General features: G+C 42.4%; 1 protein-coding gene across 2 annotated transcripts in view; it reads right to left on the bottom strand.

The window, feature by feature from the left end:
• The window catches only part of med13a (mediator complex subunit 13a), a 66867-nt gene that overhangs the window by 31946 nt on the left and 10080 nt on the right, over positions 1–24841 (bottom strand). Inside the window, exons 3-4 of one of the 2 annotated variants that reach the window (XM_075486453.1) lie at positions 16640–16808; positions 822–967 (exon numbers count right to left, since the gene is read on the bottom strand). In XM_075486453.1, coding sequence (XP_075342568.1) covers positions 822–967; positions 16640–16808 — 315 coding nt within the window. The remainder of the gene's footprint in view (positions 1–821; positions 968–16639; positions 16809–24841) is intronic. The other variant, XM_075486454.1, reaches the window with a different exon arrangement.

Below are 24841 nucleotides of genomic sequence, written 5' to 3'. Positions count from 1 at the left end.
ATTTAATTAAAAAAATTTGCTTAGCCTGAAAAAGTTTGATTTTAAATGTATACTTTGCTTATTTATCATGTCTTTTTGAGCCAAAAGGTTTGAAGTAAGTATAAAAAGGGAAAAAAAAGGCTCCGCAATAAATGGGGTGTTTGAATGTTTAGGATTAAACTGTAATTGCAGGAGGTAATGCATGAGCAAAAAGAAGAATACAATGTAGAGAAGTTTGATTCTAGATGAGATGAGCTGAGCTTCCAAAAAGCAGCAGTAAACTAAATTCATTGTGGCTTGGACTGTTTATCAGACAAAACTGGAAGCAGCTCAATGCAAACACCACGATCAACATACATAACCCAGTACTGGAAAAATATGACCCCATGTTTTAACATTTCAAAGTAGAAAACAAAAACTAAACAGCAGCCATAAGCCACCAGCTCCTATGGCTCTCTCAGTGGAAAAACAACCAGGCTTCCAGTGGATGGTGTCATCTGACCAAAGCCTTGTTTTGGTTCTGTATTGAAATGGGAAATCCCAAAGCAGCAATAAAGAATCAAATTAAAAACAACACGAGCTAGTCCAACACCGCTGCGCAGCTTGCCTGAACTCGAGGGAAATGATGCCTACATCGTAACTCTGTGTAAATCTCCACTTGACGGTCAAAACCCAAATGACACATAAATGGATGACTCAGTCCACGTGTTCACCCAGCCACTGACCATACTTTGAGGAAACATGTCGGCAGTGAGTGCAGCAGTGCTGGATGTTTTTTTAAAAACACATCCCAAGACAAACTAACTATTGTTATCAAACATCATAATGAGTTTATGACCCACCTTGAAATGGACTGGACGCCTGCTGGGCCAAAGTGAGGTGCTCCTCTGTTAGATGGTAGATGGGCTGGTGTTGGTTGATCTCCACACTGGTGCAAACATTACTATCACCGTGTAAGAAGAAGGTGAAGGCGCAGGACAGGTGCTCACTGTGAAGACCAAGAGGAAGAAAGAGTGAGTACATGGGCTCGTGTGACTTTGATATGCAATGAATAACACCAACAGCATGAAGGGCAGCGTGTTTAAAAAGAGGGAGCTGATCGGGTAGTCTAGTTCAAGCTCTTGCTCGGAGACGAGGTAAAAGAAGAGGCGGCTAAGCAAGCAGAGTAGAGAGATAACTGATTTTTAAAATCTGGCACAATGAAATATCTCTTCTCACTGAATTCTGTTCTCTCACTCTATTCTGTATTCTGCTTCAACATGAGAAAGACTCATGATGAAGCCAGAGACGGATACAAAGGAGTAAAAGAATAAGCTGCTGCTCTGATACCAAAGTGCCATATTTGTCAATGTCAAATCATTCTGAGAGATGGATCTTTTATTCCCATGTTGTTATCGATACTAATGAAGTGTAGTAATCAGATGGATGACAAACAAGGGTGGTAAATTTAAATTTTAAGGCTATACAGAGGTCGGGATACTAACTGACAATAAGGCAATGCTCACAGGTGGTCTGCGAGTGCAAGTGTGTGTCTGTCTGCTTAGTGTCTGGCGCTGTGTGTGCAAAACAAAGGGGCAAGAAGTGACTAACTCTGGCGTCCAAGCCAATACGCTCGGCACAAAACAGTACCTCCACTCTTTCACACACAAACGCACAACAGCTCCTCTGCCTACAATGCCTGCCTGTGCCAGCCTGACCTCAACAGCACACAACAAAAAAGACAAACTACAGAAGGAAAGCAAGGACGAGCAAGGAGGAAGGAGAAGGCAGCAGGGGCAAAATGCAGAGCATTGTCTGTGGGCTTCCCTCTCTCTGCCAACACACAGCCGTGCGAACGCACCCAAACACGGAGAACGAAGGAGACAGCGCAAGTGACAAATGACCGAATGAGAGTGGACGTAGTGAATTTGGAAGTGGATCAAAGAGGGTTGCCTTCTCAGAGGATTTGGTTAAGCAAATATCAGTCTTCTCTCCCTGGCTGTGGTGCTCTGACACACCTACTCTGCAGGGGATTAAAGAAAAGGAGCACAGAGAGAGAAAGTGAGGCAGATGGAGAAGGGTGTAGGAGGAGAGGAAAGATCTTCAACTGGATAATACCACCTACGTAGAAAAAAAATAAGAGACTGGTGGCTCTTGTTTCCCACCTTCACCCAGTGTCAGCTGGAGCAAACTCGGGCCCCCCTGCAACCTTTTATGGCATAAAGTGGGCACAGCTAATGGATGGATAGGGCTGTCATTATTATGAAATCTTGGTTCATGATATACATGTATTGTATTAATGATATAATACAGAAACATAAATCTAAAAATTATGTCCGTGTGTTGTTTTAAATAAAAATTGCACATTGTTAATAATGTCTCTGCTGTGGACATAACATATTTGCAAACTGTCTCTTCCATCCAGCTCTTATCATAAAGGTGAATAAAGATCATTACAACTGTAACACGGTCACAATCTCAAAAAAATATCACAATTAATTGTTAATTGTGACAGGCCGACAGATGGATAAACTGATATTTTGGAATGGCAAGGAATAGACAACATGCAGCTGAAAGCCTTACAGAAAACACCAATACAGCGTAACAGTATTAAACTCACTTTACAAGTAAACATCGACCTCCAATAAAAACAGCTTCACACAGTTAATAAGTAGAAGCAACACCAGGACCGGGCACATGGCTAAATAACATATCACATATGTCACACTCATTTCCCAAGCACTGTGCTCCTCTTCAGTTAAGCACACTGGACGGACACTAAACCTTTTATCCAACTTTATCAGAGTGACGCCAACTATGACGCTATGAGTGTGAGTTGCTTATGTTAAAGATGTTAAGTTTTTGTTTTTTAGTTTTTTTTGGGGGGGCTTTATTGGACAGTTCAAGAGAGACAGGAAGCAGGGGGCAGAGAGAGGGGGAATGACATGCAGCAAGTCCGATGCGGGACTCAAACCGGGGCCAGCTGCAGCGAGGACTGTAGCCTCTGTACATGGGGCGCCTGCTTAACCCACTATGCCACCGACCACTCCAGATGTTAAGTTTTTAAGACAAGTCAATTTTGTGCTTTCTTACCAAGCTAATAATAGTCTTGACTGAATACATCTTCCATTTTCCCGTTTCTGCATCTAATGAAGTTAATCAAAATCCAATCCTTGCTTTATTGTGCTGTATTTGTGAACTCATCCTGCTAGTTCTTTCATTTCCACACTTGTTTAAAACAGCCAGCCTCCACAGTGCAGACTTAAGTCAGCAAATGCAAGTAATAATTACTGTAAAAACCTGAAAAATTAGGTTGCGGTCTGATCTGACACCCAGGCCAGCAAATTACACCAATTCTCTACATCTCTCATTAGTGAAGAGCAGTGCACCGAACGTTTAGCTAGCTTCTCATTTTTAGCCAACAGTGACTGATGTTTTCTGTGGTTGAAATGGCAAACATGGCCGGTGGAAGGTCATATCAGAAACCACCAAATTATGATCAATGAGTAACTTGATTAGAGGTTAAAATTACACTTTGCTGGTGTTTGTGAAACCTGTAAAATAGGATCTTGGTGGCCGTCACCTTATGGGTGTTAGTTGGGAATTGAAAAGGTGAGAGACATGCCAAACTACATGATAATTACAAGGTGAAGCTTCACAGAAGACTAGCCCCAAGTCAGAACAACTAAAAAAAGATTCTGTGGTTTGTATTGCTTGTAAGTAATAGTTCTCATATTCTTGCCTTTAATTTACTTGTAACTTCATTTAATTGCATTTCATTTATATGGCGCTAATTTGCAACAAAAGTGATGTCAATCCAATTAAGATAAAGACAGAACAAGTGTTTCAATTAAATACAACCTTTTATAAATTGTCGTCAATGTGCCTATTCTATTAAGTTTACCTGACCAGTATGACAGGCGGAATTAAAAGATAATATACTGACGGCAGAAGCTGGAACGAACAGCAGTTACCAGAAGTCACCTGATCAGAAGCAGAGCTAAATGCAAACATAATAAGAAAGCACCGGTGCACAGCCAGGTGAGGCTGTGGAAAAACATCTGGGCAATCTTGCCACATGCTGGCACAAAGAGCAATGACTCAGGTGCCTCAGTGTAAGCCTGGGGTGTAAAATACCTGACAAAACACGGACAGAACAAGTCTCCAACCGGCAGGGAAAGTATAAATTGGTTTCGAATGGGTTGGTAAACGTGCTAGATGGTGGAAGCAGTGGCAACTTTGGAGTAAGACATGCGAAGCCAGTGGGAATATTTCAGACCACCTTCACCGATGTCACGAATCAACAGGCCATCCTGTGGTGTGTTTGGGTACATGGAAGGGAAAAAGAACCAGACGCTACACATTTACACACATCTGTGTTGACAGGGCACTCATAGGCTTGAGATAGTGGGCTACCATCTGCGGCTCAGCAGGCAGAAGTACAACAAGCATCTCACACACAGTATCATACCGGATTGAAATCAATTTCTTTACAAATGTGATTGTACAGATTTCTCCCCTCAGTCAGCTGGTACGTTAAGAAGATTATCAGCCATGCCAGCTGTTGACATTCAAACATTCTCAGTCTTGTCTCCACAAAATGTGACTTCAAATGTTTAAATGTTGCTTAACAACTGATTGTCGACTTAAACCCAAACAACTTAAACTTTGTGATTTTCATCGTTTGCAGAGCGACTTAAGAGAGTTCAAAAGTCAACAAGTGCTCGATCAGCACCCGGCCAAGTTGGAACTGCAGCATCAACAGCAGCGCATTTCCTCACTACCGCCTCACCCTCTGACATGCACACAAAGGGGTGGATTTAGCAAAGCTCGGGCTGTGACAAAGTACAGCTCAGCTTGTTGGACCTGTCCATCTGTTGGTCTACAGGAGTGTTCAGAGTCCTGTCAATAAATATGACATACACAAGCCCAAGAGCACTGCGTCCCTTCGATTCTTCAGCAAACATCTAAAGCCTCCTGCTACTGCTACAAACACAAGCTCACACACACACACACACCACAGTGTGTGGGAAACTTGCAAACCAGCTACCATGTTTCTTCGTGGGCTAGCTGAGGTGAGCAGTTCAAGTGTAGGTACTTGGAAACCACAACTCTGATTTAATGAGTATTATACTGTAGATTTTTTAAACGTCGCTGAATTTGGACTGAAAAGAAGGGGAAAAAACATCCAGACTGTTACGACAAAGGTACAACTTGGCCTTTTAGAGGGGTTATGTGCCATTGTTTCACACATTTTCTTCTAAAGAAACAAAACAAAAAAAAACCATCCCCAATCGGTTCTCCAGGAATTCCCTGAAGGCTCTTATTCGTAGCACATTGTGCCTCTTATAATGTGTTAAACCTGCCTAAGGATTCAGAATGCCATCTTCCCTGCAGCAGGATACTGCTTGCACTTCAAAAAAAAAGTGCAACAGAGGACTGTGCATGCCTGCAATTTAAACAACCTGCCAGTAGCACAGTATACATGAACTGAGGGATCCGGAGACGGTTGTTAAAGTAGGACTGAACAAATCTCAGCTTGTTTGTTTGCCGAGTTATTAGATGAATGCAACCACTTTTGTCAAAGAATTATAAGAAAACGGTTGTTCAAAACAACTCAATGGCACATTATGCTTTATTATATCATGTTAACTCAATTTGTGGGATTTCACTTCACACTTTACCCCTGTCTGTGTCGGTTTTAATAAAGAGAAAAGAAAAAGGGTTGCTTCTGCTGACTGAAAAACATCCACAAGATCGTTAAATCATCTCTCTCCTGTCACCTGCTTTCCTCCCACTTCCCTCTCCTCTGCTCCTCATCTATTAACTGGAAAATGGCTGAGGCTGCTCTCTGATCTGCTCTCTCCTTCCCCATCACACATGGTCTCGCACTCCGATTGTCCACAGAGGCACTCCCCGCTCCACCTCTCAGATGCAAATAGCCGGTGGCCTTTAGCTCGGAAAGGAGACAATAAGATAATCTGGGGAGGATTTGAAGTGGAGGCACATACAAAGGAAGGCAGGTGGGTGCATTTGCCTTCAGCTGGCACGCCATGTCAAGTGGAGCGCCAGAGATCAGCGGCGACCTGTGCAGCAGCAGGGGAGACCGGCGCAAGCAGCAGAGTCTCATTGTCTTGTGAATGCTCTGCTATGTAGTACTAAAGGATCATCCGATGGATATTTACCCATCAAAAAGTGTTTGTCACTAATCAATGTGTATTTCGGCGTATTTCTTCGTGACTTCTTCCCATTTCAGAATTGTCAAGATTCCTCCAACAAATCTAAATCTTCAGGGCTTTTTCTTTATCAATAACTTTGTTAATCATTACTGTAATTGATCAATTCTTTTATTTTTTTTTCTTTATACAGGAACAATCTCTTATCAGACAAACTGACAACGGACCACCGTGATGGTGGGAAGAAACAAGAATTTTCATAGTGAATAATACGATTACTATGTGAGCCACACCTTCTCATTGTCCTCTGTATGCAGCCTTCCCAGCAGATGAAACTGCGGCTTTCTGTTTGAGAAAATGGTAACAAAAGCAGTTGCCTAAAGGGATAGCATCAAAACTCACTCTTCTAACTCCCATCTTAAGTTGTAATCACATTATGTATGTTGTTTTAGTTCCCCAGAGGATTATGGCGTTCCTAAAACATTTTTATGCATCAGTGCCACTTTCATCAAGTTTTATTTCTGTAATTTAACCCCTTTTATGCAACCGGCATGGCATGACATGGCTGTCTTCTTTGTTTTCTTTAAGGGAAGATAGTTTATTTGATAACTTGAAAGCTTTTTTTTGTTTTAATCTCTCCACGTATGAAAACAAAAACCCATCATGGCAGTTAAAGGTTTTTAAATGAGCCATTAGCTCCTGAGAGTTGGGTTTTCTTTTGTTCAGGTTTGTACCTCCACCCTGCGCAAAGTTTCAAAGGTAGATATGACACTTGATCTGAGGTGTATCAAAAGTTAGTTGAAGACCATCGACTGTGTGAAGGAATGGGGGGGGGAAGCGCTGTAGAGCTGTGACATTCCACAGATGTTTGCTGGGCTTGGCTCTAAAGCGGAGTTTATGGTCGGAAAGCAGGTCGTCTGCGTGTGTGTCGCAGTTAACGCAGACATGCCCCCCCGCCCCTTCCGCAGACACTCTGGTGCACCTCCCCAAAATTGTAACTCACCACAGACAGTGCCGCAGACATCGTCGCAGGGAGGAGAGAAAGCAGGCCTCTGATTGGTCAACTCTACATCCGCTCTACACTATGCGTATTTCCGGTTTGCTAACCGGCTTGTTTTGTTTGTATGACCGCCGCCAGGGCGTACAGACCATCTTCTGTGACGCTTCTTTCGCCTCTCTGCCAGCTCCAGTAGTAGCAATATTTCTTCTATTTCTAGATCGATCAGCTGCATCTCAAAGTGCGCATTCGTCCAGTCGCCATTGTTGTTGAATGACCTCCGTAACCGGAAGAGAAACACACCACCCACCACACCCACAATCCTAGCTTGTTCGTGATTGTCCCTTTTGCGTTGTGGTGTGGGATTAACATAGCGCAGACCGCGCTTCAAAATTGGGCATAAATCAAAAATAACTGCGTCATACCTGCGACAAGCTCACTGCGACACACTGCTGCGAGAGTATACACGGCCCATAAGAAGTGACCTTCCGTTTAGCTGATGCATACATCCTCAACACAACAAAAAGTGTGTTTTCCTCTGAGAATAAGAGACTCCTCTGTTGCAGGACATTTTGATTTACTTTACAGCAGTCCATGGAAACATGTTTTGACTGGTCATGTGCTGCTGCTCTGGCAAGACATTAAAAAAAACGGTAATAAGACACAGGATGACTGTTGATAAATCGCTCTGGCTAAGTGATAGAGAGACGTGAAAGAGATTTGCCAAGACGTAAGTTGGAAAACTTTTTTTTTTTTTCCTGGAAAGAGCAAGGTGGAAATTTTCCATGAATAACAGTATCGCAGTTTAGTTGGCATGACCGTTTACGTCACAGGCACAATCGTAAGAAAGATATTTAACGCTGTTTTTGATTTTCCTATCAAAGGCAGCATTGGCACAGAAAATATGATGAGGGTGGTAAACAGCAGGGAAACAGAGGACACGTTTCCAGGGTGACATAATCTTCCCTACTGTCTAACCACTGGGAAACAACAGCACTGTTTCCTGCCAAAATGACACAAACACAAAAAACACACAAGGCCCGGATGCACACACCAGCTAAAGCTCGAGCGCACGGTTCAAACAGGAGACTGAATGCTGGAGAAAACACTTGACTAAAACTCTTAAGCCCAGCACTTCCACACATGCAGAGCTCTATTACTTTGAATTGATTTCTCTCTGCCGCAAATGGAGAGGAGGCTGAGCCTCTTTATATATGTCAGATTAAACTTGGAAGGGAAAGAGAAAGAGGCAGAGATAGAACAGCACGTCCGTAAAAAGAGAAGAAACCCGATCCACAGCAAGTGGATCATAATCACGCACGGATACAGCCGGAGCCGAATAAAGATGATTCCGACATAACCCCGACAGGAAGTCAGGTTCCAGCTCCTGGAACCGCACACAAATCGACATGAGCTTCAACGTCTTAGTCAGATACCTTTTGCTGTTCTTTAAAAAATTTATTTTTTTCCCCCCACCCATTTATGCTTGTTATCGTAGTAAAATAATCACAATGCAACTGTGCCACAACTGGGATGCAGCGTGTGCTCTCTCTTGTTAAAGAATTGGCACATAACTGCAGTGTAAAATGCATTTCATGCACCTAATCATTTCACATAATATTCTCACAATTACCTGGAATACGAGACAAACTGCAAACCTAACCAAAAACAACAAATAAATCATAATTTAAGGCCTGTTTAAAAGTCTTTGAGTCATTACATAAGTAAAGTTGTAGTGACAAAGATTTATTATTCAGAGCAGTGAGCAATTAGTCAGCTTTATCCAGGATTAAAGCTGGACTTCTGCGTTACCCCAGAAAGCCCACCGTCCTTTCTTTTCGGTTCGATAAAATGTTATTGTCATAGTAATGTTATACTATTTGTTGACCCATATTTACAGTTTTTCAATATCAGCTGTGACACATTCAATGTAGAAACTAATACAGAAACTAAATGCAAATGCCAAATTTGTGTTCATGAGAAATGAGCAAAGATGAAAAAGAGGCATAAAATCCAGTGCAATGAGTGTGGGGACTTCAGTGTCCGCTGTGTTAACAGCTCGTGGTGCGTGGGCAACGCAAAGGTTTTAGGAGCTTCATCCAAGTTAAGATTCCCTAAAACACGTCCCTGGTCACATTCGATAGCATACTGCACTGTTTGAGACTGTATACTGTTCAGAGTCCAGTGCAGTGATTCGTTGCAAAAACAACGTACTAAGAAGAACGTGCTTTATTTAGACATCAAATGAAGCATTAGTCGCTACGTCAAATTGAGGGCAGGTTAAAGGCACAGCATATACTATTTTTCACATATACAGACAGCTCCACCGCATGATAATCTTGCAGCTTTCTAAATCAGCTAAATGTGTTGACATTTCCTCCTCTTCTTGGAGGAAAATAAATAAATAAATAAATGAATAAATAAAAATTTCAAATTTGCAGGTAGACGTAGACGATCCCTACCATTTATGTCTATTAGCAATATTACAAATCTAGACTGAGCAACTAAGCTTGGTCGAGATGCAAAGCATGGGTCTGGGTGGCTTTCAGTTAAGTTTTAAAACGGGGGAATTTGGTCTCGCCTGTTTTTATGTGCCCCTCCACTTGTTGACAGAAGTTGTCCTTCATGCACGATGGACGGCAGTGTTAGTTGAGTCTTTGAAAACATCTTTTACACTGATCACACTTATTCTGTTCATAATGCCACACTGAAAACAGCAGGTCTTAATCCCCGTTTAGAAAAGGCATCTTCTTCCTCTGTGGTCTTTATCTATGAAGGGGAAACAGGACCTCAACAAAGCTCAGTAGTCTAAAACTGCCTTTTTTTAAAAACTTTTAAAATGGTTCTTGAACAAAAACTACAAATGAATTTCCATGTTTCTCTAGATGTTTTGTAGCAGTCTGTAGCTTGTGAAGTCCATAAAACACAGAAGAGATTAGCTTTAAATACAACCATCTGTTTGAACCTCTGGATTAAACACACTGCCACAGGAATCACAGTTTCTTAGAAAAGGACACGGAAGAAGGGAGGGGTGGACAAGGAGGGAGTGACGCCTGATGGATTAACTACGATGACTTCTTCAGACCTTCGCTTGGCCCCTGTCTGCCACAGCCTCTGGTCACATGGAAAGATGGGAGGAATGGGAGGAATGCAGGGTATAGCGGCTGAGGAGGCGAGAGGGTAAAAAGGACGGGGGGGACACAGGATTCCTTCAGTGTTGAAGGAAATTTGTCCCAGCCTCAACCTCTTGAATTTCACCACTAATAACAAAATGGGTTTCCTCAGTGCTACAACACCTAAATAATGCCAGTTAACTTCAGTAATGGAAGATTAATTTTTTGTTCTCCCCAGGCTATTAGCTGGTATAAGAGGAAATGAAGAAAGCAGTCAGAGGGGGAAATTAGTGAATAATCTCACAAGGTGCTAGGAGTATCACCTGGAATGTTTCATCGCATTATTTGACATATTTCATAATGTTTTTCATTGCACCCGGTGCAATATGCCGCTACGTCTTAGTAATTCATGTTTTAAACTTGTTTCTTCCAGGTTGTAATTTATTGTGTTTATGTTGTATGAATAGATGCAGTCAACTTAAATAATAAATATACCCCTGACAGTTCAAATCGACTGCTATAAATAGTAGGGTCCTTCTGCAGTGAGTGCTACAGAACAGTTTGCCTTCAATTGGAACGCTGTAGCAGAAAAAGAAATAATAAAAACATAAATAATTCACGATTGTGTATTTTAGTCAATGAATCAAACAGTTTAAAAAGGTTGGTATTTTCCTTTAAGCCACATTTATCTTCTGCACAGGCTCTCTCCAGCAACATGATATATCCAGAGCGCCAGGTCACATGGTCCTGCAGCCCAGTCTCCTTAGAGTTCATGTTGCTGGAGACACCAATGAAGTACAAGCAGGAGCAGGCGGTAAGGGGTGGGAGAGTTAGGGGCAGGGTATTTAGTAGTGGCGAGTTGGCCTGTATGTCCATATCAGTGTGACTGCTTTGTTTGCACAGTTGCACACTACATTGTTATGTTCACAGTTTCTCTCGACTGCATTTGTTGTGCGTTCCACCGGCGGTTTAAGTGAAAACACTGGGAGCCAACCGTGCGACTGCCCTCGATGTGGACCGACTTGCAAGACGATTGTTGACAAGCATGCTTGTGTGCCCGTCTCCCTCTGTGTTTGTGTTGTGCTGGGAGCAGGGGGAGGATAAATTTAGCACTTTAGCCCCAGACTGAAGGCAGTGGCCCTTTATCCTGCACTGTCCTACTTATCAGAGTGCTGCTCTCTGCTTTCTTGTGCCACCAGGGCTCTCACGCTCACCTCCTAACACTGGGCCAGACAATAGAGGAGGAACGTGCACATCAATATAGCCTTTTGTTGTGTGGGGGGGGAGAGAATATAGAAAAAAATGCAGACATCTGCATATGATTCTGCATATTTGTCAGTGCATAAGTATACATTCATTATCAGTCACTCTTGTGATGCAGGTTGCAGCAGAGAGGCCTTGTTTCACAACAGCTTGATTTGTTGATGCTTTCTGTGAGACGCACAACCAAATACACACATTTACAGTGGAGTGGCAATCTGAGGCTCCCCTGATTGCTAGAGGAGTTGGAATACATTAGTGTTCCCATAAATGCTGCCTTAAATACACAACGCCTGCCAAGCCAGATCATTTCTTTCCCCTCTTTTGTGCTGATCAGCTTCAAACATTAAAGCATGCAGGATGTAACGTTGCTCTGAATTTCACTAACGCAGCCAATTAGGATCAAGTCAACGAGTTGGTCTGTCTGAAACTGACCAATAGACCATGAGCATCCCGCTTCACCTTGGTAACACACAATCCCAGGGTGCATTTCCCTGCTGCCATGACAACCAAAAGGAGCTCTCCCTCACTCCCTCACTCCCACCCTTGTGTTTTCTCCCGCTCTTTCTCTGTCTCCTGAAGGCGGACTACCTAGCAGTGGAAGGTTCACAGAAAACCACCAGCCTGCATGACTTGGAGCTGCCTGTCATCCAGACAAAGAGAAAATACTGACAAAATATCTTTTTTAATATCAAAGGCTTTGACCAATCAGTATGTATTGGTTTAGGTGAAGTAATACCTTAAAATTGTAAAATCGTTCGCAATATCGACCTACAACAATCTTTAAATTCCGTTCTTTTGATAAATTCATAAAAAAAAAATAAGAATGTGCAGGATTCATAGGGTCAATTCCCAAAATGTCCAGCTTTGGGTGGGAAAAATAAATAAAAATCAACACCTCCAGGTCTTAAAAATGTTGTTTGTTGTGCACTGCTTACCACACACATCTAAAATGAGAAGCATGGGAGGGGAGGGGTGAATAGATGATGTAAGCATTTCAGCACAGGCTGAGGTCTGGGGCTGAGGTTATGAACACTGTCAGCTGACTACAGCCCCCACCAACTGGTGACTTTGGATGCTGCACAGCAGTTGCCTGTTTTCCCCATTTGCAGCCTTGATTTGAGCTGCACACCCAGGAAGGATATTGAGGATTCATTGTTAGTTTTTGAGTGACTGTGGGTAAGTGTTTTTGAAAGCTCAAGCTGGTGGCTGATGGAGAGTAATGGAGCACCGATGTTAAATTCAAAGCTGGTAATTATTAAAGGACTAAATATTTGCAAAAACCACTGCAACTAGGAGCGCATTTCATGACTGGTTCATTTTCAAATTTACTTCATTTATCATATCCTCAGAAAATGTCTGCCAGTCGCCTTTTTTTTTTTTGTCAACGTCATCAAATGTTTTCTTTTGCCGAAGCAACAATCAAAGACACGAAAAAATGATCTCTCAAGTTAAGAAGAATGTGTGGAAACATAACAGTTATGTTTTACTATGTTATGCCATTTCATGGACAAAACAGTTCACTGATTGGGGAATATAATCCGCACATTAATCAGCAACTAATTCAACTTTTAGCCGTGTTCCTGCAGTCACAGGAACTGAGGACAATATGCTGGCTCAAAGCAGCAAGCTGGAAATCCTTTGTTCATATAGGAATTTGAGGTGCATTACCTGGACCGTCATATGAACAAAGTGTGACAGCTCAGTGGTCACATTCAAAAAAAGATATGCTTTGAGAAGCATTCAAACAAATCCAGGAGGCAATGCGGCATAATTCCTCAAGGCAAACCAGGTGCTCAGAGGACAGGTGTTGGCAAACTCTTTAAGTAATCAGCCGAGTGAGAACTTCAGCACTAACGGGGTGAACCCGAGAATGGTGGATATAAAACAATGGAAAGTCAATAAGAGAGGGGCTATGCCTAAGAAGTCACGCCACCCATGAGGGCGCAGTCTCCCTAAAAGTAAACACTATGAACATGGATATGGAAGAAGGTAGTCTTTGGGTTTAGTTGCCTAGCAAAATGCGGCTGTATATTTTGGTTTTACACGGAGTCGAGTCCCATGAGAGCTTTTGAAAGTTCAGGGTTTAACCCAGGAAGGCACCTCGCTTTGTACACACCCCCACCTGACTTCTCAAAGGCTTTCTGGCAAGAGGAACACGGACGATCTCTGTGTTCAGCATTATTTTCTCAAACAGAAACAAAGACCAGCATTCCTCGAGCCACACACAGACGCACACGAGGGAATTTTCCGTCACAGTTTTGTGGTGCTTTGATTGTTGAAATCCCAGCATGGCTGTGGCGTAGTGGATCACACGAAAGGAGAGAGGAAAACCATCCTTGACGACAACAGAGATTCAGGGTGGTTGCGCCACTATTTATAACCTGCCCAGTCTGCTCTGTGACAGCAGAGGGGAATGGAGGGAGGGGCGGGGTAAGGAGAGAAAGAGAGAGAACCAGACACACTGACAGAGGGTGGCCTGTGAATTCCAGAGCAGAGGAAAAGACCATTGTTTTATTTTTTTTCCCCTCTTGACTGAGGTCCTCTGTGATCAGCGCACTGGGTATACAGGCAAAGAAAAAAAAGAGCATGTAGACAGCTTTAAAGTGACCCCGTTAGATTTTCAGCATTACTTATCTTTCATTAGATAATTACAATAAGAGATGTATCATAATAATCCTCAGATGCACCGTGAGGGAGTCGAATGCTGCTCCTCATTGTTCATGATAAAACCAAAAGAGGTTTGGCCACCTCTACCCATAACAACACGACTTATCAGCAAATTAACAAGCGTTTGTGCGCACACACACACACACACACACACACACACACACACACACACACACACACACACACACACACACACACACACACACACACACACACAAGCCTGGCGGCATGTGGCCTTCACAATAACATAGGACTGGTAGATCTGGGAACAACATCGCAAAACAACTCCAAACCAACAACACACCGATCACATGCAAATACAGCTAGAAAATTTGATAGCTGAAGAGTAAATAAACCTATGAGCTTAGAGCTTTCATTCTCCCAAACAATAGCCGTGCGTTCAATATGGAGACATGGTGAGGGTAGGAGGAGTCAGGTAAAGGTGCACATAAAAAAAAAACAAAAAAAAAAAAAACACTGCTATTGCAACCGCTTCTCAATGACCAGCGCACTCCATCTGTTATCAATAAAGGCAGGGAACTGATAACAAGAAACCCAGCTCAGCACATAGCGAGGAGAAGCAGGAAGCCTCAGTAAGAGTAATGGGAGTTCTTGGAGGCAGACAGTGCCAACACAACATCTCCTATCACAACATGAGGATCTTTTTTGTTTAAAGATTCACAATAATTCCACAATTTAACTGTCGGGCACATAAAACTAACCAACATCAGCCAGCAATTGTAATCAATATCAATACGCAAGCAAGCCGAGATTAACCAATCAATTGGCTGGAGTATGCCAGTTTTCAGCTTGTTAAACCGTGACCTTACACAGTGCCAGTCAAACGTACACACCAGCCTCAGGGTGGTTCACACCACGGCGCAGACTGTATCATCACAACCCACGAGGGAAACATTGTTAAATCACAAATGACTCGTCTGTCCAGTTGTAGTAAGGCACAATGTTATTTTCATCCAAATGAGCCATTATGTCGGCTGGGCAAGAAATACTGGTCTGTGTGCAGCCAGCCGTGCGGGAGCTGTCTGAAGTGCAACACTAGAAAGACCTTTCTGCCGGAGAAATTCAGACATGCAGTTTATTTGACTATAAGAGAACGCTACGAGACTTTTAACCGACAGTTTTATTTTGGAGAGTCGCAAAAAAGGTTTGCGTGTGATGTCAAAAAGAGTAGTTGGATAGAGAGAAAAATACAAGCTGGTCAAAATCAAAGCTCTAGTGTCAGACTTTATGAGCTGCTTTGGGGTCATTTTACAGACATTTCCACAACACTTTGCAGGCAAACCATACCTCTCCACATCAGTCTCAGTCAACCCTCCACAGACAGCCCATTTCACTGGGCTATATTTATCAAACAGGTTGTAATGTTTTATCAATTTTCTCTCGCAGACTTTTCTCTTGACAGAACTGCAGCAGCTTATGCTTATACTCATTGCAACACGTTATGACAAGAACTGCGGCTCTCTAAGGACTTCAGAGTTTTTTTAGACATCCTGCACTTTTTCATCCAACACACCAGAGTGACTGACAAGACAATGAAAACATTGTACCGAGTGACGCAAAAGATGATGTTTTTAACATGTTGACAACAATTATGTTTGTTATTGTAGTGCAAATAAACTCATAAGGATGCCAGTCAGAGTTCTATATAAAACCTAGCTTTTAATCAGCTTAAGCATGTAGAAAAGTGAGATTTTCAGCTGTTTCCATCCACTGCTAAAATGTTTTACACGACCTCTGTACTTGACGCGCTACTATGAATGGTTATGGGATGCGACATGCTGTGAAAAGAGTCGCACTTGAAGGCTTTAGTTTAATAAGAATACCTCCTTTGTCTTAAAGGTTTTATATAGCATGCCATTTCTTTTGTGCCACCACCCGTTCGTGTTTCAGATGCAAATCATCAATTGTAATTCAGTGTTGAAAATTCACTGACTGGGTTTTACATGCACATGATATTTTAGTATTTCTCATGGGAAACTAATAGCTTTGATCCACTCTTTGCTTATTACTGCTGGGGGTATAACTTACATTGTTCAGCTAAGAATTACATAAAAGAAAAAAAAGATCAAACACAAATATGATAAAATAATCGCTGTTATGATCTAATAAGAGAAGAATAGGAAATCACTGATGCAGTCAGTAGGGTTTAATAGCTGCCTCGACCCAAAGCAAGTCACATGAATACATTTACTCAAGTCAAATGTCCACAGTGAACAGAACCCATGAGGTGAAAGTGTTGGTTTCAAAGTGTGCACACCGACTATCCACTCTGGGACTGCTTGGCACCCTCAACTGCACCAACCTAACAACAGGTACACCAAAGCTAAAAAGGCAGAAAACGGGGAAAATGCCTTCTCCCACAATGCAGGTACAATGTGCAGACTGCTACCATAAAGAAAAGAAGATATCAACAACTGCTACACGGAACGGGTAGTGCCACGTACCTTTTGTTGATAGGCTTCTCATCCTTCTCGTAGGGTTTCACAAACCACTTCCCAATGCGAACAAAGCTGCGATTCATGAGGCAGCGCTCCAGCAAGTTGTGGATAGCTTTGAACAGCAGAGTGCGACACTCGTAGGACAGGCCGTTCTCCCACAGACCATTATCCTCGGCTGGAAAAGGAAACAGAAATACAGAGATGTGAAAACCTGGAACGCTTCGAGTGTTCTTGGGACACTTTTGACTCAACGCTAAGAACTCTCAGGCAAACATCTGCCAGTCTTCAGAGCATGAAAATGGTAAATGTTGCTGCTGTGTCGGGTAGAAGCACAGCAGAGAACAGCCTCCCACTTGATCAGATGGAACAATCCCTAATGAGGCTATTCATCAATGTTTACGTGACGACACTCAGGAGCTCCAAATGTTCATCAATGTTTAAGTTGAAAATGGCACAACTTCAGATTATGCACCTTTTCTGTTGAAAACTGAACAGTTTCGCAATGAAGTTTAAAAAATTCATATTGACAACAGACAGCATGAAGTACCCGATAATTTCCGGCCCGACTAAGTGTGTCAAAAAAAAAAAAAAAAAAACAGCCAATGAAATACACAGATATTTTGTGCATTTACTTTAGATGTGAACATATAGAAGAACTGGAAAGTATCCCTCTCTTGCAGTCTGATTAACTTGACGTTTAGGAGACTTTGACGATGAGAAATTGAGCATTTCCTGAAATGCAAAAGCAGCAAATTTAACGTGACATTGCGAGAAGATGGAGAGCAGGCCATGTAAATGAAAAGAAAAGCGTGTTCACCGAGACAGAGAGAGAGGTTAAGTAGAAATCTGCTGTTGCCTGCTTTCAGGCTGTGGAGGTTTCAGATGCTTTCTGCTGCTACGCACACCCAGTTTAAGAGGGTAAAAGTAGAGAAGAATCGCAGTTCAATGGCACCCTGATGTTGTTGTCACATGAATTCCTTTTCATATTGCTGTTTAAGGAAAGGCACTCAAACACTTGCAAACAGTCAGTAATAATTTGTGTGAGGTAATACAAAGGCCAACAGGTAGTTTTGTGCACATGCAGGAGCACTGTTGCATTGCTCGGACAACGAGCGTGTACTGAGCATGACGACATATCTGATGAGAAACACTCGTATGAGAAAGGTCTCTGTTCTTGTACCTCTTTCCACAAACAGATCGTCTGTTAAGGCAACAGGAGCGGTAAACCGTTTAGTTAACCAATGGTGATACTAAATATCTGCCCAATAACTCACGGTTCAATGACACTATAATTTGCATGCCATGTTTAAAAAAAGCAAAAAAAAAAAGCACCTGAAGCAGAGATATTTTTTACACATGAAGAACATCAGTTCAGGGTTCCTCTCATTTTCCGGTTGTTCAATGTTTTATATTGCCGGTTGGGTATGCGAACGCCGCTCAAAGCGTCGCAAAGAGCTACGTTCACTATTGGCATTTTCAACTAAATTTCTAAATATAATATATAAATCACCGTTCATTGATATTGATTTAAAAACTACACCAATGAAATTAAGATTTGCTGGAAAAACTAGACCAACTCTGTGATCCGTGGTTGTTTATATGAAGATAAACTGTATCTCTTTACTGTGGTCTTCCACAGAAATTAAGATCACATTAAAAGGAGGGTCAAACATGTATTGGAGGAGACCTTTAAAGTGACATAATGATGTGGCTCTGTTGCAGCTCTCTGGCTGTGGAAAACCAAACCGGCTCTTTGTTAGAATCAACTAAAAAAAAATAAAAACAGCTTTTTTCACCAGCCCTGTAACTGCTTTGGTGGGAACATCAGACTACCACAGTTTAGCTAATAAAACACAACCAACACACTGTCAAAGCTCGGGTATAACCTGCATTCCTGCCCTTTTGAATTCATGGGACAAAAAAAGATGTTTGATTGGCACTGAACTCCAAAACAAAACAAGTCCCACGCCAAACTCAGCTTAGAATAAAGAACTGTGCCATTAGACCCGTATCAGACTTGCTTTCTGAATCACATTCTGTGCTGGCCTGAATGCTGGTCTAATCTCATTAACAGCCACTGCTCACATCTTACAACAGTTAAGCTCCTTTCAGTCAAGTCCGCAGCAAACATCTCCCCAAGCGTGCCGTCTCTGCATGAGCACAGACAAAATAAATACAGAGTGTGACCGACCCTTCGCGTCAGCTTGCCGCGTGCCAAGGAGGCACAAGCCAGCCCAGAAGTGACTTAATCCAAATTTGACTGAATTATTAAGAGAACCCTTGGCTTGCTGTTGAAATAGGAAGGTAGGTGACTGCCATTTAAATCCAGACGATTGCTAGGCTATCAAAGCAGGAAATTGCCCTGGTTTCCTTCTCTGAATAAGAAATGCTTTATGGGGCCTGTAGCATCTTGGCAGGTATGAAAGGCTTGTTTAAGGAGATGCTGGGAGTTTTTATGCTTTTTCTGAGTTTAAGCAAAGAGCCAGATTCTAAACATCTGATGGAAAAATGTAAATGAAACGGTGTGTCCTAACTCCTAACCCAAAAAGGAGCAATGTAACCCCGGCCTCTTTCAACACACTTTCAAACGCAGTAACTCCATTAGACCTAGCAACTTCAGCTCGCCTTTTAAAGCTTTACAACCAGCCGAAGGAAAAACAACCCCAGGCCAGCTGCAAGAAACGGGGGCTACATGCCCGGCAAATTCGAGAGAAACACACCAATTCATCAGGTGTAAACATATCACAAAGGCAGGAAAAGAGAAGGAAAACGGCGATTCCCCTATTAAAAAAAAACAACAACAACAAAATAAGCCGTTAAACTTCATATAAATTGTGAATAAAGCAAGCGAGAGGTCATTTTCTTCTTCTTCTGTTTTTTTTTGTTGAGTGATTTAGCAGCTGGTGTGGCCATCTTGGGGGACATCGCAAGCAAGAGGGCAAAAAGTCAACAGGCAAATAAACTTAGCCCTCTGAGGCCCTAACGGCACATTAGGAATACTAAAAGAGGAGGAGGAAAGGCCAAAGTCTATGATGCAACAGACATATCAGTGTCTCTGATAATGCTAAACAGAGTGGGGAACAGTGTGAGCAGCCACAGCTCATATCTATGACGAGAAAACCAGCAATTAAACCTCCAGACCTCCTTCAGCCCTCTGTGGCTCCCCATGTAACCCAGCAGAAACCTCCCTACTTTTAAATCAACTGCCTCTCCCAGTCAAGACCACATCTACCCTGTACGTGGTCCTCCCTGTCGCCTGTTCCTCCTCAGCCCCTCCCTTGAGCAATGAGAAGCTCCAAAACAGGCGTCTGGTTTCCATCAAATGTTCTTAACGACCTCATGTTCACTGTGCGGGGGCCGCTGCAACACTCCACACTTCAGACAGACACAAATTATGTTACAGTCAAGAGCAAAGCTTTGGTTTCTATGTAAACAAAAGGACACGAGAAATTACAGTATTCCTCTATTTAGGAAAAAAAAAGGGATGGGATGGGGAAAAGGCATCCAAGGTAAATGTCCCATCTGATTACAGATGGGACTTTGCAATGTTTAATGGATTCTCCAAATGTCTCTGCCCAACCATAAGCTAACAACTGTAGAGTGCTTTCAGGGGGAAAGAATACTACCAACTCCACAACACTTAAAAATTTGAATCCCTGAACATGTTTGTTGACCTTATTGCACTTTGTCTGCTCAAGTCCCATAGTAACAGCCATTAGCCTTACGTCTTTGGGACAAAAGCAAGAACAGAAGCCTTAGCTCGCATTAACGTTAATCCACATCAAGCATCTCAACATGAGGCAGCTTATGAGGTTTGCCTGAACAGGTAACTACTTTACACTCCCATAACATTAAAAACAAATCTCTGTGCATTTACTGTTAATTCAACAGAGTACCGTGTCACTCGAGCCATGAAACGGTACTGCTGTTCCTTTACCACAAAGTGTGCAGGGGTCACAGCCAAGGTGCTGAATAGAAAAGTCAACGGAAATAATCATTAAGCAAACTGTTGGCAAAAATAAGACATTTTCCCACCTTTTGCATTAAATCAATCCAAGATTTTAAAACGTGAAACAGAAGATATTGAGTTGACAATTATGTGAGGAAAGGATGCATTAAATCCTAAAACACTTACAAATGGAAGCAGAACTTGTACTTATCTTTTTCATTTTAATGCTTAGAGTGAATGCTTAAAAATCCCAGCTCGCAGACAGATCAGAGAGAGTGCGTGTGGTCGCAGGGTGGTAAATGGTGGGAAGTCGGCAGTGCAAGGGGCAAAAGATGAGTAGCCTCATTTAGACAAAGATTTATGGGCTCAGGTGATGGTCGGGACACTTTCATGTATCTGCCTCTTGTGAAGCAGACCCAGATGAGCTGACCTTTATAAAAGCGCTTAGGCAGGAGCACAGCAGCTCTATAAAGAATTCTCACATCTACAGCATGGAAACACAATAAAGACCTTTCTCATAACCGTACAATCAAAACATTCCACACAGATGGTTATTTTTTTTTTTTATAGTTAAAAAATATATATAGATTAAATGTTTAGGGGTATCAACCCCCCCAGTTGCTCATCTGTGTATATGCAATTAGAGTAGCAGTCAGTTATTAAACAGCAAGATTAATGCCTTGTGATCAACTGTGCTCAGGGGGATTCTACCAAGTCTGGTCAAAAGGTTTTCTCCTCTCCTCCACTTCATCCTCCTATCCCTACTTATCTGCAAGGCAAGGGAGAGAGAACTCTTTGTAAAGTCTCCATTACTAATTAATGAATATTTCTTGAGCAGAGAGGGGAAAAAGAGTGAGACAGGAAGAGAAGAGAAGGAGACTACACCCATGGGCCAGAGCTGCATGCATGGCCGAGTCCCTGCGCTGTGCCAGCCAATGGAGATTCATCAGAACGCGGGAGAGAGAGCGAGAGAGAGAGCGAGCGAGCGAGCGAGCGAGCGAGAGAGAGAGAGAGAGAGAGAGAGAGGGATGGAGCAGGAGGAAAAGAGGAAAGCGGAGGGTGGTTCACAGGCAGGAGATTAGCCCTGGAAAATTGATCCCCAAGCACAAAAGCCATTGGCCTCTTCCACTTTTTCCTCCCTGGAGCTGTTGAGGTTTATCTATTCATCAATCTCTGCATTACACACTGAACTTCAGAATCATCTTTGAAGGGGAATAAAAAGAAGAAATCACCTAAAATCCTGAATTAAGGTTAACCAAGTGGATCAAATGGTCTTTGATACACCTCACCGGCCGTACAAATCCAGTGGAAGGGGGCAAACTAACCTTAGACATTCTTTCCATGATGTTTACAGCTTAAGTGTGGAGAATTCAGTATTCTGCTTGACTTTCACAGGTTGTCCAAGTCAATGATATCTGGAAACTCTAAAGGGGAGTGGCATTTCTCCTTTCTGAACCCTTGCCTGGGGCATCTACTGGGCTACAGTGCTTACAACAGGCGTTACATAATGACGGGACTCAATCTGCACCGCAGTCATCACTCCTGCCACTATTCAAAGGCGCACATATGCCAGTACAATCTGTAAAATGGGATTCCAAGTGCCGAGTCAGACAGCCCAGTACCAGCTGTTTGAAGATTAAGGCGATTATATTCACATACCATCTTAGGTTTCAATTTTACTAAAAAGAAAGAGGAAAAAAAAACAACTACTGTGCATTTAATGGTCTTCATTTGCACCCCAGTTTAGATTCAGAAGTCACTTACTATACTAAGAAAATACAGCCATGATTTGTCTTTTCACGTGGAGAGAAAGAAACGCATCTGTCACTTCATACTGAAGGTTTGCTGATGATAAATGCAAAAAGCAGGTCAAGTGCAAAAGCAGTTCCTGCCCCAAACGATGTTAAAACAAACAGCAGCTCTGAGGATCCACAACAGTTTAACTGCTATGAGACACTCAAAGAAAGTTTAATTCAAACAAATTTTTACAAACCAAAGTTTATTTTCTACAGCGAAATATACAGGTGCTCTAACATAAAGCCAAAAGTGTTCAAAGTGGTTTATCAGTAATGATCAGTTATGGTCTACAAGCACATTTTACGTCAACAAACATCAGTATTGTAAAAGCAGAGCTTCAAACGGCATTTCTTGCTGATGTGAATTAAAGTTAAGTAAGTTTCAAGTTGGAAGATCTTCAAAGAACAGAGGGACCAGTAAGAAAGTGAAACTTTCAACAGACTACTGAAATATGCCCTTTAGAAGTGGATATTCTGCCCAGAAGTGTGAGACATGGTTGTTTTTACCCGCCCACCATTATTCAAATGCAGAGAAAAGTCACAACAGTCACAACGTTCTTCTTCAGGCCGCTAAAGCTCAAGATACTTCGCAAATTACTGCACATCGTAGTTAACAACATCGCTGTCAAAACAGAGTCCCATCCCCCAATCACAGCAAAGATCTCAAAAAATGTGTTCATCAAACAGGTGTAGATGGACATTTTATCCCAGAGATTGGCTCCAACACCCCATAATGAACAGATGTGGGGACTCCAATGGTCCAATGGAGTAGAGACAGCATACTGATAACACGTTCTGGGTGAAAGATGACCGTCTCACCCGTTTCACCTTCCCCTTCACATCTACCGGGAACAATCTCAGCTTTACTACTCAAAGACAGGCATAAAGAGAATATGTGCTGCACGCACAGCCAAGATGGCAAAAATGCTGAATGCTTTTCTTAAGGCTTCCCCTAAAACTTAATCTGCAATACAAGGGATAACTTAAACTTGGAGAGTAATATTCAGTTGAGGGAACAGTGAACGAGGAAAGACCCGTGGGAGAAAAGTGGTGTTAAGACAGCTGTAAGATTTCACTGGGACTTGTGTTGCAAGGGTAATCAGAACAGGGGCAAACTAGTCAGAACTCAAGAAAAATGCGGCACTGGCCAATTACCCTTATAGACTGATATCAACGCCTTAAAAAAAGAAAAAGAAAAAAACTCAAGAGTCAGAGAGGGGGGGGGAAAGCAGCCATTTATCTTTCGCGTTAGATGCCCCCAGTCAGGAGACTTTTGAGGGGAGAGAACGATGAACAGAGCATGTCATTTGCATAAGAATACATGCCTATACACAACCACTGAGATGGGGAGGCATGCTGTTTAATTCAGCGATGGTGTTCACTTGTTGGGAATAATTTCTGTCCATGGCCAGGGGAAGATTAGAATTGGTTTTCTTTTTGCTAGTGTGAACTCGGCGGGTTGTCCAACAGTGTAGAGAAGAGGCTTGGTGGTTTGCTCTCCTTACATTCCTTCAATGGTGATTAAGAGTGTGAAGTTAAAAGATCCCTTAAGTTGTCTGCCCTTCACCACTCCCATCTCTCTAGCTCACTCCTTCTCCCTTCATCTCCCTGGGGAGAGGGGATTACTGGCACACTGGTACACACAAATGGCACTTGCTCAAAATTAAAAGACTTTCACAGGCTGCTAATCTAATGAGGGTGGAAGAGGGGTGTGTGGGGAATGAGCGAGCACCATTTCAGTTGCCGAATTGAAAGGACGAGAGCGGATTTTCGTGTTTACCGCCAACATTGCGCTAAATACTTAAAAGAGGCTGAAAAATACAAAAAGAAAAGAAGGCTATCTGAAACTCCCAAAAGGTTAGGACCAATAGCAAAAGCAAACAAACAAACAAAAAAAACCATCAAGCTACTCGCAAGTGGGGGAAGCTGAAAAGCATCAACAGTTGAGTGCATTAATTGCACCTGTCCTTCAAAAACTGGTTGGTATTTGTCTAATTGGACCTCCGCAGGCAGAGCACCGTGAAGAGTTCATAAATGTCGCCAACAATGAATCGATAATCCTATTTGTGAGGAGGACAAACACATGTCAGTTACTCTTCTATCAACAGTTGTCTGACATCCAACCCGTTACCGGTGAAGCAGAAATCCACAAACTTAGAAAAGACTTAGAGGTATACTGCACTGAAGGATACTGGAGAGGCCAGTAGCAACTGCTCTCATTTTGAACTTGCATTTTGACTGGCATTAGTCCTCTTCTGCTTTATTTCAATGGCAGAGCCCCATCAGAGGGGGAGAGTCTTTATAAAGGGTGATGTCGATATGGTCAACAAGCAAGAGAAACAGGCAGAATACATTTGGGAAACAGTTAAACATGAGAAGCAAGGAATGTGAAAAACACCTTAGGATACATCCCACTGCAAAGGGAGTAGATGCAAAGCCTCGTAAAGGTTTATTAAACAATGA

The sequence above is a fragment of the Odontesthes bonariensis genome, chromosome 16 (genome assembly GCF_027942865.1).
Source record: "Odontesthes bonariensis isolate fOdoBon6 chromosome 16, fOdoBon6.hap1, whole genome shotgun sequence".
NCBI lineage: Eukaryota > Metazoa > Chordata > Actinopteri > Atheriniformes > Atherinopsidae > Odontesthes > Odontesthes bonariensis.
Note: the sequence above shows the minus strand (reverse complement) of the source record. Positions and strands in the feature narration are given on the sequence as shown.